The sequence below is a fragment of the Scomber scombrus genome, chromosome 7 (assembly GCF_963691925.1).
Source record: "Scomber scombrus chromosome 7, fScoSco1.1, whole genome shotgun sequence".
Taxonomy (NCBI): Eukaryota; Metazoa; Chordata; class Actinopteri; order Scombriformes; family Scombridae; genus Scomber; species Scomber scombrus.
The window spans coordinates 22,421,454-22,435,306 of NC_084976.1; the positions used below are offsets into that span (position 1 = coordinate 22,421,454).

The 13,853-nt window shown below is 39.0% G+C and overlaps 1 protein-coding gene across 1 annotated transcript in view; it reads left to right on the plus strand.

The window, feature by feature from the left end:
• The first annotated feature begins 3,484 nt into the window (after window positions 1-3,484).
• The window catches only part of LOC133983027 (inactive phospholipase C-like protein 2), a 54,846-nt gene continuing 44,477 nt past the window's right edge, over window positions 3,485-13,853 (plus strand). The window contains exons 1-2 of the mRNA XM_062421942.1: window positions 3,485-3,497; window positions 3,696-4,217. Of these exons, the coding sequence (XP_062277926.1) occupies window positions 3,966-4,217 (252 nt within the window). The 5' untranslated portion in view covers window positions 3,485-3,497; window positions 3,696-3,965. The remainder of the gene's footprint in view (window positions 3,498-3,695; window positions 4,218-13,853) is intronic.

A 13,853-nucleotide genomic window follows, 5' to 3' on the forward strand; every position in this document is an offset into this window, starting at 1 on the left:
TTGGATACCTGACTATTGTTTTAGGACAGACTGGAAAAACTGTGAACCAATCCTTTAACATTAGTTCACATTCAGAAGTACAGACTGCTTATTCTTCCTGTTACAATTTTACAACAACTGAAAAAGAAAAACAGTTTTGATTGTCAAGATGATGTGCTTATATTGACTATAGTATATAACATAAATTATACGGCTAGAGCCACACATGATATATATTTAAAAAAAAAACATTAACAGTGCACGATTGCAAGCATAATGACAGCAATAGTATCTTTTTTTAATCAATATCATGCTGTTATGTTTCTTAATAGGCTGATTGTAGCTATTAAAATGTGGTGGTTTAAAAATAAACTTTGCATTGTATTATTGACAGAAGATAAATACAGAGTGAGGAGAAAATCTGCAATGCACAATTTATCAAAAATCAATAACCTTTGTTGACCAGCAGATGGCTCTGTCGTACAACTCACCACACCTCCTGCTTCTCTATCCAACAATATTTAGTTGATCTGCTTTTATCTGAGCCAGTGGACTATGAATAAAACCCATTAAATCAACGTTATGCCTCATCACTCTCTCTCCTGCCATTATGTAGGGGGTGATAATATTTTAGGACATGTTTGGTATATGTTGCACTGTGTGCGTGCGTGTGTGACAATTTCAAAGCTCTTCAAGAACTGATTATATGTGATGAGTCTGTTTGATGTCACGTAAATTAAGGCGCACGTTGATTTATCACAAGACACCTCATGTAACAGTGCAAAAAAGCTGTTGTGCAGTGAAGGTTATTACCTCACCAGTGAGATTGGTCCATCAGCTCAATACACTGTCCTCATAAAGAGGAAGGGCCTGACACACAATGTGACACCAAATAGAGGAAAAAAACAACCCAAATGTCATGTGAGCCTTTCTGGGAGATTATAACTGTCCTTGAGATATGTCATATGAAGCTTTTGAATAAAGCTGACAACAATATTAATAATAGAGAGGTGCTGCAGGCAAAAAGGAGAAAAGTAATATTAAAAGCTGTATTTGTTTAGATGAGTATATTGTTTCACAACTCAGTTCCCAGCACTTACTATATGAGGAACATTTGACACTTGGCCTTTATTGCTTTAATATTAATAAGAGTCCTCACAATGTTTGATAAATATGTCGAGGCATTACAAAATAATGCTAAAAGAAAATTACAAATATTCTGTTTTATTATTATTCTATGTATATTCTTACTTATGCCTATGTTTAGTGCTGTTTTTATGTGTTTGTTCTTTAGTTTTGGGTATAGTGCTGTGTTGTATATACTTTATACTTATATTTTGTGTTTTGTCCTGTTAAGTATGTGGTTTTTTTTGGAGTGTTTATGTTTTGCTGTCAGAGAAAAAAAGAGAGAGTCACCACAGTGTCACCAGTAATGATGTGGACAAATGAAGCTTGTTAGATTTGTGGTGTGTGTTTATGATGGTACAGTGATTGGCAGTGGTAGACAGTAAAAACTCAGGTACTGTGGTTTAGTACAATTAGTACTTGAGTATTTCCTTTTAATGCTACTTTATACTTTCACTCCACTGTGGAAATAGTGTACTTACTCCACTACATTTACTTGACAGCTTTAGTTAGCTACTTTTCAGCTGAATATTTGACTCAATGGATAATATTGTGAAAGATTAATCCAGTGGTTTCCAACCTTTTTGTCACTGACGTCTTACGTAAAGCAGTGTGTAGTCAGGGTCACATTTCAGATGTCTATGAGCTGTTAACAGCTTCGCCAAATAGTGATTCTTCCTTCCAAACTTCTCACATGGTTTAATTTCAATAAATGTTCAAATGATCCAATATTTGACCAAAAAATCAAACATTAGAGGAAAAGTCCAAAAACTGAAAACAGATTTGTGTATCAGAACTTTTCTTTCTTCTCACATTGATGCTTCAGTATTAATAATATAATGATGTCATATACAGTAATCAGCTTCTTTATTAGGAACATCTGTGCAATCGAATTCAATTCAACACAACAGCTCCGCTTTAAATTCTACATTCATGACGTTTAAACATTTTCAGCTTTTGTTGACATTGTCATAAAAGAGATAATTATACTTTATGTTTATTACTGAGGTCATACTAAGTGGTTGTGGCATACTGGGGTGCATTATATTGACTGGTGTTCCTAATATTTTGCAAGCCTCATGTATATTAATGGAGTGGACAAAATATCAGGAACACCATTCAATACAATGCAACCTAATACATCACCATCACCCAATATATGACCTCAATGATAAACATATAAAGTAGAATTATCACCTTCCTGACAATGTCAACAAAAGCTGAAAATGTATAAACTTCATAAAAGTAGAATATATTGTATTGCATTAGGTATTAGGTGTACCTAATAAGTATATATAGTGTACACTTTAACTTGTAATTGAGGTTTTTTTTAAGTAGCTTTATTTGCACCTTTAGTTCTAAATAAACAATCTGATCTTCTTCTACAGCTGTTGAATGGAGAGACGTCTCTGTATAACTTGATCTGTGCGTGAACATGGGGCGTGTTTTTTTATGGCTGTGAATGAGTAAGTGACTGAAAAAAAATAAATTAGGTTTGATTGACAGGACAGCCTGTTTTTGCCTGGTGCGCGTTCACGAGACGTACACAACTTTTGTTCCTTAGAAACGACTGAGACGGTCGTGAACGAGCATCTAATCTAATCACGGGTTAAATTTTTTTATTTCTATTTTATTTAAGACTTTATTCTAGACTGACGGGTGGAGGAAATGAATCCAACTCACTTTGGCAATTCATGTGTTTGACTAGGAGGGAGGAGGTAGTGGGGAGGTTTGCACTGACATGGACTTTGACTTGGCTATGAAACTTCACCCAGCTAAGCTAATAGCGAGAGAGAGAGAGAGAAAGAGAGAGAGGAGGGTTAGCCTACTGTGGCTAACCAACACTTAGCACACAGTTAACATTACAGACAGCACACGGTGCAGTTTGCCTCCTCTCCGATCTTCTCTTCTCTTCTGCTGCGGCGACAACTTTAAAAAGAAAAAAGGAAAAAGGACTACCCTTCCTTCCCCAATGGAGAGACAAGGCAAGTAACATGAGGCAACACTCATTATATGAAGCTAGTTTTGTGTCGAGGGGGTGGGAAGTGTTTATTTATAACTAAATAACTTGCTGTTTAATGCTGGAGGGGAGTAATGCTACAGGGCTTGGAGAAAGAAAGAGAGAAACAGAGGGTGGTTTATTATTATCACTGCAAAAAAGCGCCACAGTGTTGCGGATGTGAGGGAAGGAAACGATGGGAACTTATGTTAAAAAAAGCACATATATTAAAGCGCATATATGTAGCAAAAAAGGCAGCTCGGTTGTGAGTGTTTTTGTATCATGCTGCATTCACGGTGACAGCCCCCTTTCACTGATTGCAACTTAACATCCGCTTTCAGTGAAGACGACATGTGTGAGTGTTGTAACGCTTTGTGCCTCCTCGATATGACCGGTAGCTACACCATGCCATAAATAATACCAAGCTGTATCTACTACTACTACTACTACTACTATTTATATCATTACCGGTGTTCACAGTGGTACGTTTCCTTAAATTAATCATGCAAATCGGTGTGGTTTCTCTCTCTCTCTCTCGCTCTCTGTGTGTGTGTGTCTCTTTCTCTCTCCCTCTCTCTCTCTTTCTCTACAGAGCACAATGCACGGAGCAAGCCTCTCCTCTGTCTGTAGGAACCTGACAGATATGTGCAACCAGAGATGATATGACAGGATTTCGTGCAAATGTTAAAACGAGGCAATAGGCCAGGCAGGAAATTGGAGTAAAGCTGAAAACATACGGCTTTGCTACCCAAGCAGCTTGCCAGGGTGCGTGTATGTGTATGTGAGTGTGTGTATATATATGTGTGTGTGTATATATGTGAGTGTGTGTATGTGAGAGAGAGAGTGTGTGTTGGAAGTGCCTATGGCGGAGTTTGGGGACGACGGCAGCCTGCCTCCATTGAATCTTGGGGATACGACCGTGCCCAGCGACGAGGCAGCTGGCAAGACGCATTGCGAAGTGTCGGTCTTGAATGGAGACTGTGGGATATCACAAAATATGGTCGGTTCAGGCTCCTTCGCCGCACCTTGTAGCCAAGCCGGGGTGGAAACCGCCAACACCTCTGCCGGATTGGATGCCAAATCTGAAATACCACGCAGGAGCAGCATTATCAAGGTAAACATTGAAGTTAAAAGTCTCTCTCTCTCTCTCTCTCTCTCTCTCTCTCTCTCTCTGACTGTGTATGTGTGTGTTATGTGCCATTCATTCAAGCAGAGCTAGCCTGCACATATTGGTGTTGGAAGTTATCATGCAAAAAAAAGAGGTCTAATTCAATTCCTCTCTTTTGTATACATTAGGTGTCTGCTTTTCAGTAACCTTGCCTCTGACATTGTTACACATGACATTTTCCTCTAAAATAGGTGGTTTTTCACTAAGCAGGCCAGTAGTGGGATCACCAGAAGCACATCCTGTACTTTGTCTGAATATTTTTCATGGGATTTGTGTTGCAGACTTTATTCCTTACTTAATCTTGAATGTCAGTAATCTGGCAATAATGTGTGTGCCTGCAGAGACAGGGTAAGATAAGAAAGACTTTAGTGTTCCCAGAAGGGGAAAATGAAAGTGTTAGCACAGCAGGGAAGTACAGGAATAAAGCAGAAATAGCTTTGTCGGTGAAATAATATGCACACGTGTCGTCTAAGGTAACATGTATATAATACTCAAATGGAAACTGCATTTGAATGGAAAATGCATCATAATATGAGTAACACATTCAAGAAATTGACACCAGATTACACCTACCAGTTTAAAAACAGCAAGATAAATATAAAAAATATTCAAAAAACAAAGGAAATATAACACAAGAATGAACATTTGGTTAGAGAGTGGATGAATATAGAGAACAGGATACAGCATCGGAGGTGGGGCCAAAGTAGTTACTTCTTGCTGTAAATCAATTACTGGATGAAAACATACTGCACATGTTCTATGAGCCCAATAAATCCATGGAGCATGCTCAGTAGCAACTTCTAACCTCCAGTTTAGCCTCTAGTTAACTTGAATGTGGATAAAACGACTAAATCATGCAGCTCTTGTAGACTCTTTTTAAATGTGATCAAACCAAATGGATCTAATTTCGATGGGATTGTGACACTTAAAAAAAAAAAAAAAAGAAGAAGTATCAGCTGATTTACAGACATCTCTTTCACAATGTAAGTCTATAGGGGGGGGGGGGGATTTTTGGGGGCCAGTAGTCTCATGTGAAGTTGTAATTACACAGTTTGACCACTATGTCCAATCGGCTTCAAAGCCCAGCGCTCTTCCTTTGGGGGCTTGAGATAGAAGCACAGTCAGGATATTACACTGGAGTGAGAAGAAGGAGGAGAGAGTGCAGTATATACAGTTGGGACAGTTCAGTATAGCAGCTAATAATAATGTTCATATGTTGACATTAGTGTACATACAAGAAAGATAGAGTCAGGGTTAGGTTATGGATTAGTTATTCAGGCTTTACGTTGTTTAACCCATAAATACTCTTCACAATATTACCTCATGATTAGTCTCTGTGCAACATTTCTGAACCACAAATCATTCATGAATATCTCATCAGTCATTAATAAATTAGAGATGAATTCTTAATGAGTATTTTTCAGTTTTTACGCTTTTTATTTATGGAGAAAAACATTTACAATCACACTATATATCAGTTACATAACACAGGAGAACATAACAAGTTCAATTCATTGCATTAAAAGTGAATAAAACAGTATTTTTAGGGCCTGAGCACTGACCAGTCAGTGAGGGACCTATTGCTTTTGCCAAGATTCTTATTATTATTATTCAAGTGCCGCCAAATGAATCCCATTTTTGGCGGCCTGAACATACATGAAAACTCATGAAATTCTGCACACACGTCACATCTGGTGAAAATTTTTATAATTCAATGTGATTGGACGCAAGCGTGGTAAGGGGACTCGCTAGCGCCCCCACACGTCGGGTCATATGACCAAAAATGTTCTCGGATCTCCATGAAATTTTAATATGTCATAGCTCTGGGATCATGGGGAAATTAATATTGTGGAATTTTTTTACCAAACAGGAAGTCACCCACGCGGCGTGGCGTGCACCAATTTTCATTTTTCGAACACCACTTTGAGGACTTTATGATGTTCACAGAATCATGAAACCTGCCACGTAGCTTTCAAATCATGAGCTCTTTCATCTGATACCACATTTGCCCAACATTTTGCCCCAACAGCTCAGTAGCGCCCCCTAATGCCTTTTCCCACTTAGTATGTACTGACAAACTCTAAAACTCACCAAATTGGACACACTCCTCAAGACTCACGAATATTATTTTTTGGTATAACCGCAACCTTTTAAGTGCCAAAATGACTCTACAGCGCCCCCTAGAACATTAAAAGTTGAAGCCCCGCCTTCTACATGCACGTACATGAACGAAATTTAGGATTCATATATATCATGACCAGACGCACAATAAAGCCTCTTGGACCCATACCCTAAGTCCAACAGGAAGTCGGCCATCTTGGATCACAGGTGCATTTTTGCCGCCATTTTCCCCATTTCCAGGCCTCGTACTTTAACGAACTCCTCCTGCAGTTTTGACTCCACAGACTTCAGATTCGAACTGTATCATCCTCAGACCTTGATGATGTAAACTTGACGACAGATTTTACCTACGTTATACCAGGTGGGCGTGGCAGTCGTTTGTTTGTATAAACAAACAACTCCTTATAACTCCTCCATACATTGTCGGATGTTAATACATCACGTGGCTCGTGAAATGTCACACCTGGTGAATCCGTTTCAATTTCAACATCATTGGGGGTGGGTGTGGCAAGGGGTCTCCATAGCGCCCCCTAACAGCAGGTCATGTGACCAAAAAATTTGTCTGATCTTCGTGAAATTTACAGGACTCATAGCACTCATGGGTAAACCCCCAAATTATTTTTTTCAAAATTTTCGCTCTAACAGGAAGTCGGTTATTGTGCATTTCCTGCGTCAATTTTCCGATATTCCCACAGCGTTTAGAGGACTTTCCCGTCTTCACAGAATCACCAAACTTCCCACATAGGTTCACACTCAGGAGCACTTTAATTTGAGACTATAACTGCCCTTGGGCGTGGCACAACAGCTCAATAGCGCCCCCTAATGCCTTTATACATTTTGTACATTTTCACAAACTCCTACACTCACCAAATTGTACACATACGTCAACAGTCACACATATTGACTACTGACAAAGTTTGGGATTTTTAAGTGAGAAGATGACTCCACAGCGCCCACTGGAAGATTTCAAAGTTTAAGCCCCGCCTTCCACATTGACATAGAGAAATGAAATCGAGAACTCCTGTCCTAATTTTGACAGCCCTGCCACTGCCGCACGCACCGACGTGCACGTACAGCGTTAAAGTTGGGGGGAAACCGGGGGGGTGCGAGGGCCCTTCGACACTGCTTGCAGTTTTAATTTAAATTACATTTGAGTCAAACACTCAACAAAAATGCACATCACCTGCACAAAAATGTTTTTAAAAAGTTGAAATATTCCCATTTTTTGTATATTTTGGGTCACAGGAGGAAAAGTCTTCAAATTTCTGGCTCAAAGAAAATTTTTTAAGGTGTGTTTTCTTCTTTCCAATATAGAACTGGACTAAATTAGACTGACCCTGCACAGTATGTAGAGGTTAAGTGTTGAACATTGTTAGTCTAATATGAATATTGTGGTGAGTAGGGCTGGGTATCGGTACTCCATACCTTTTAAAGGTATCACCCGAAATGAATCGATACCAAGTAGTATCGAAACATATCCCGTCAAACGATACCTGCAATCCATCCTTTTTGCACCCAGAGTTAGAAAATATGACTATATGGTCGGACATGCTCACAGCCAATCAACGCAAGTGTTCTTCAATTTAATGCAACATGTGATTGGCCCACTGTTGCCTATCAGAGCAGACACGAGTATTAATAATTTGAAGACTTTAAAAATGCATTTGTGTGAAAATCAAATAATTTAGATGTGGAGGCATTTTATGCAATTTAGTGCTTCAATTCACATGATTGATATCGAATGAAGTACTCAATTGGTGTCTGTATCACTTTAAGGATACTTGGATTGGTACTGATATTATCATTTTGTAAACGATACCCAGCCCTAGTGGTGAGTAACACTATAAAATATATCATATTTGTTGTATTTAAGCCAACAGTATAAAAAGTCACTGCTGGAAAACTTTGCATTTTAAACAAACTAAGACCTTTTTTAATTTTAATATTTAATGTTTCCTTACTTGCTTTCACATTTGAGAAACAGATTTGGAGAAACACATTAGATGACGATAATTAAAGCAGTCGTGCAGCTGGAAGAAAATGTGGGGTGGCCTGGTAGTCAGATAACATCTCTGAGCAATATCCTGGGTTTATGATTGAAATGCAAACATGTTTCACACTGATATGAAAAATAACAAACATACATTTTTAAAAGATATGTATATATATGTTTAATAATTTTATTTTCACCACGAGTCTAAAGTTTTGCACTTTAGTTCACTCTTCTCACGGGGATGGACGTTGGGAGTGTTGCTCAAGGGCCACCAAAGATGATGACACTTCCTCACATTGCATCAATGTACTGTATGTCGAAAGCCTCCGAGACATTTTATGCAGCTAATGTCAGCAACTCTGTAATGTAAGTCTTGCCTCTGCTGCTGCTGCTGTCATAATGTCAGTCATAAGACAGTGGAGAGATGCTTGGCTATACCGAACAAAGGCTTCATTATTCTTTTACATTAACTGTACTCTGTGTACAGAACATCGCTGTAGCATAGACACAAAATGACCCTTCAAAGACGTGAGGAATTGAGTGCTTCTTGTTCTTATGTTGTTTATAGTTATCTTTCAGAGGTCAGTGAATCAGTGGTCAGAGGCAGGGATTTAATGTAGGGTCAGCTAGTTTTAAAAGTGCATGTGTCAGTGTGAGGAATCTTCTGAGAAACACTTATCAGATAGTAGTGTCTGATGTGTTTATCTGTGACTTAATTGTGTATAACAGTGTACAAAATCAATACCATCATTAGGTCTGTGATTGGAAGCCTCAGTGATACTGTACTCTCATAAAATCATGTGACGTGGGCATCACATTGGGGCCATTCGTATGAATAAAATTGTCACCCTGCTTCTCGCTGTTAGCAGAGACTCCAGTCTGCAGTATAGTTCCATATACTTCACTTCTAAACCTGTAATTACATTGAATTACATCAATTAATTAACAGAAAAAAGTGTAGGGAGCCATACTAAGTGTTCTTATAAAGAAACAGCATTGAGTGTTGCGCACCAAAATACTTAGTGTGTTTCCTTGAGGCCTAAGGCTTGAGAAAGTATTTTATATTCTGTGTTGTTTGGGCAATTATTCCTTTCTTTAATGTAAAATTGGATGCTAAAGACACTTGAAACCTGGCCAATAAAATGCAAAAATCTTAAATACAAAACACAACCACAAAATAATAATGTGTTTGCCAGTGTAGACACTCTATGGGATACTTGCCAAAGTTTTATCTTAAAATAAATATTAGGAAAATACACATTTTTGCAAATATTTGGTTGCGCCACCTGACTTTTTTTGGGTGGTGAAGTTAAAAAATACTGTTAAAAATGAATTAAAACTGTTTGAAAAGTTATTTAACAAAATGAGACTTGTTTAAACACATTGTTCTGGACTCAAAAAATATGAATTACATCTATATTGAAAGTATATTTTATTTGTCATTGACCCACATCCATGTGTGATAGCTAGCAGTCTTTCTTTCTTGATGCACACTTATTAAAAAACAGTTCTAGCATTACTAGAGGTCATAAACTCCTTTTTTTAAATTTCAGTTTCACCTCTCCTTCTGTCGATATGCACACTCTCTCTTGATCTCTCAGTCTCGACCCCTTCCTCTTTCTATTTAAGTCAGTTAAATAACAGTCTATAAGCACAACAGACTATTTGAAGTAGTTTGCCTTGTGGTACAGCAGAGGGTAGACCTGTCACGATAAGTACGTCATCACCTTATTGAGCTGTATATGGACATGACTTTGATCGTTTTGGTTGTTCCCAGAAGGTTTCAGCATTTTGATAAACCCAGTTTTTGCTAACCAAAGCTAAGGAAAACCCCAACATATAGACGGCACCTTATACTACATGATACAGGCAATGTTCCGCTTGTTTTAAGTGTCTTTTAACAAGCTGTGACAACTAAACATCATTACACTCTTAGGTAACATGACTAAGTTGTTTAATGTTGAGTATGAGAGACTACTCATCTCCACTAAACTGGAAAAAAGTAAACAGCGTTGAGTAAATGGTGTGTCTTGTTCCTGTTCAACAACAGTTTGCTTTATAAGTTGGAACGGCACCTGTATCCTCAAACTCTTCTCCCCTGGGGGAATCACGGCTAAATATTTCCACTTACTGACACAGAAGAGAATAACAACACATGTACAACTGAACAATACTAATGTGGTGGAAGTAAATTTGTTTTTGGTTTCTATTTTAGGACAAATATAAAAGGACTTATCTGTATATGAACTATTCAATTCATATAATCCCCTTTTTTTGTGAGCATCACACCGACAAATAAAAATGGCTCCTGATATCTCTAGAAACCCCAAATTCTCCCACAACTCTTCACTCCCACAAGTGAGAGGACATGGGCTATGTATGTAGGCTGCAGGTATGGTGTATGTGGATAAGGTGAAACTAGGGCTGCCTCCCAAATAGGTAAATATGTGAACTACAATCGTGCATAAAATGATCTTAAAATGACAATAATATTGTTTATCGCAATTATTTCCGAGACAGTATATCGTCCAACAAAAGGTAACCAGAGAGTGAGCACTGATTGACTCTAACCTTGATATTTTTATTCTAACTCTAACCATCTCACACCTCATGCCTAAACCTAACCAATCCGCCCACTGGGTATCTTTTTTGTCATTTAGTTTCTCCCTAAATCCACCACCAGCTTGACTTATCGCATGCTCTTTGACCTACTAATAAGCCTAATTTTAAAAAATGGAGAAGGACACCGATAGCGTGTGAGCTAAAAGCTGTGGCATTCGGATAATTACGACACGGAAGCATCTGAGAAGTGTGAGGAAGTATTTTTGGCTTCTCCACTACAGATGGCAAACGATAACGACAAAAATAAAGCTTGCCAACTTTGTAAAAAGCAGTTGCCTTACCATTGACTGACAATGAATCAGATGTCTTAACAGGTAGCTTGCCACATCAGTGAGGCATCAAACTAGCAGAGCAATGTTAACTCTACAATCTTTGACACACAGTACAGCTGTTTTACACCACACAGCAAAATATAAAAACTACACTGAACGGTAAGATACTCAGATGCTGATGGATAGACATCGCTGCCCATTTATATGCTTTATGACAGTCACAGCAAATTGTATCTTGGACACATTATGGTACGTGGGTTGTGTTCAATTGAATTCAAATGAATTACTCGTAACATTCATCCTCTGCCATTTTATTTGAGTGTCTGAAAGCTGAGTGTGTAAATATATCCCGCCATATACTCAAAAATCCACACTAGACTGAAAAAGTAGCGACTGTACTGCTGATGTGATGATGATGATGCAAAAATTACCATCAGTAAGTGTCCGAAACCTCGATTTGCTGCTCATTATTAAGTAAAGTGTTTAGTGTCTATTGCATAGGGAGCAGTGTATGAGTGCATAAGGTAGTGATTTTGGACACAGCCACTGTCTTGATCTGAATGGGGAGTTAAGACTGTTCAGCTTTCAGCACATTCCCTGGCAGCAGACAGAGTTCAGCTGCTCACCTTTTCGCCAGCGAGGTTTACAGGCACACATTCTTGGCACATGGTGGGTGTTGAACTTTGACGTGCCCTATGTCTGGAGATTGATGGGGTAATATTGACATATCTGCCTTGTAAAGTTCTGAGTAATCTCTCACTACACAAGGATCTGTCTCAGTTCCCAGGAGGGTTGAGAACGATTTATTTCACTGGGATGTTCACTCCTGTGAGCTATAGGCTTCGAGAGAGAGAGAGAGAGAGAGAGAGAGAGAGAGAGAGAGAGAGAGAGAGAGAGAGAGAGAGGAGAGAGAGAGAGAGAGAGATGAGAGGAGAGAGAGAGAGAGAGAGAGAGAGAGAGAGAGAGAGAGAGGAGAGAGAGAGAGAGAGAGAGAGAGAGAGAGAGATGAGAGAGAGATGAGAGAGAGAGAGAGAGAGAGAGAGAGAAGTTGAAACTTATTTGAATAAGGCCGCGTTCACATACAATCCGGCAAATGCCAGCACCTTCTCCACAGGGTTGTGCAGACGCGTGGCCGTGTTTGTTTTGAGCTTTAGTGTAACATAACCCGCGTTCAAACAATCTGAAATGGTTTCATTTCATTGATTCACACTGCTTTGTTCTCCGTCTCTTTCATTCACTGTCTAGTTTGCCCGACCACAACTGCTGCTCTCTCTCTCTTTTTCTCACGTCTTTTTAAAAAAAATGTATGAGTCAGGCAGGCCGACAAGTAAGCAAATCTCGTTTGATCGCAGCGTGATGTTGGTTGCATTTTGGCAAAAGTTGAATCTGGATCTTCTTGCCGCTGTGTTTTTCTGTTGCACCCCATGCAGTCCCGCACTCCTGCAGCCTAAAGGGCATTACCCTCATTCAGATGGGCAGGAGGACTAGCATTTTCCCCCGCATAGCTAGATTTCGTGCGAATGCGACCTAAGTGAAATGTCAGAATACATTTCTGACTTTGCTCTTTTTACGTTTTCTCTTTAAATAACTAGTTTGAAGCTATTTTAGAAACCTCTGCTTTCTGTTCCTGTCAGGTTTAATGTTCTCGTCCAGTCTAGCGAACGTGTCCAGAGGTTTCCACGCGGTGGTCAGTGCCGGAGTATCCATGCAGAGGAGAAATCACTCTGAAATGCTCCTTGACCTAATTGCAATAAGTCTTCATATTCGAGACTACACAATGAAAGCCTTCATGACGAGGCACATGAAATAAGTGAGATGCACAAGTCAGTTTGAAATCATTTTAGTTGAAGCAACACAGCAGCACACAGATGAATAAACATCCAGTGAGTCACAGACTTACGAGAAGTCACAATTAATCTCACGTTAAGTTGGTATGAAGTGAACTTTGGACTCTTACCAAGGTGTTCAGGTTTTTACAGGAAGTGAAGTTCATAATCAGGGCAGGAAAACAAAATGATTCATAATTTACAGCTCAACTTTTTTTTTTTTTTATATATATATACTTTAATACTCTGAATTTACTGAAAGTGATTTTGACTTTAATCAGCCTGTTCTCTTTCATGATCATTTTGTGGAGGAAAGTGAACTTCTTTTTTTTTTCTTCTGTTTTTTAATTGGGAGCCATGTGAAAATGTAGCATGATAAGAAAATGGGGCTTCTTGGATTGAGAAACTCCCAAAATATGATTTCATAAACACTAGTAAACACAAAAAATTTCCTATCTGAAGGCTATCAAGCAAACCAAATAAGCAGCAGCAGCAGCAAGCCATTCCACTTCTCTTCATTGCCAGTATGTTCTGTGAAGCTGGTTACTTTACTTCTTGTCACTGACAGCTTTGACTGATTGAATATTTGTGCAAGGAGAGTCAGACGGTGGTTGTGAAGGGTTGGACCCGGCGATAACAATGGCAGCCTGTTTTCACACTGTCAGTCAGAGGCCTCGGTTCTTGTTAAACTGCTTCTGTGAAGTGGATGGGGAGGATGTGGTCGGGACAACACCGACCGCATTCTCAT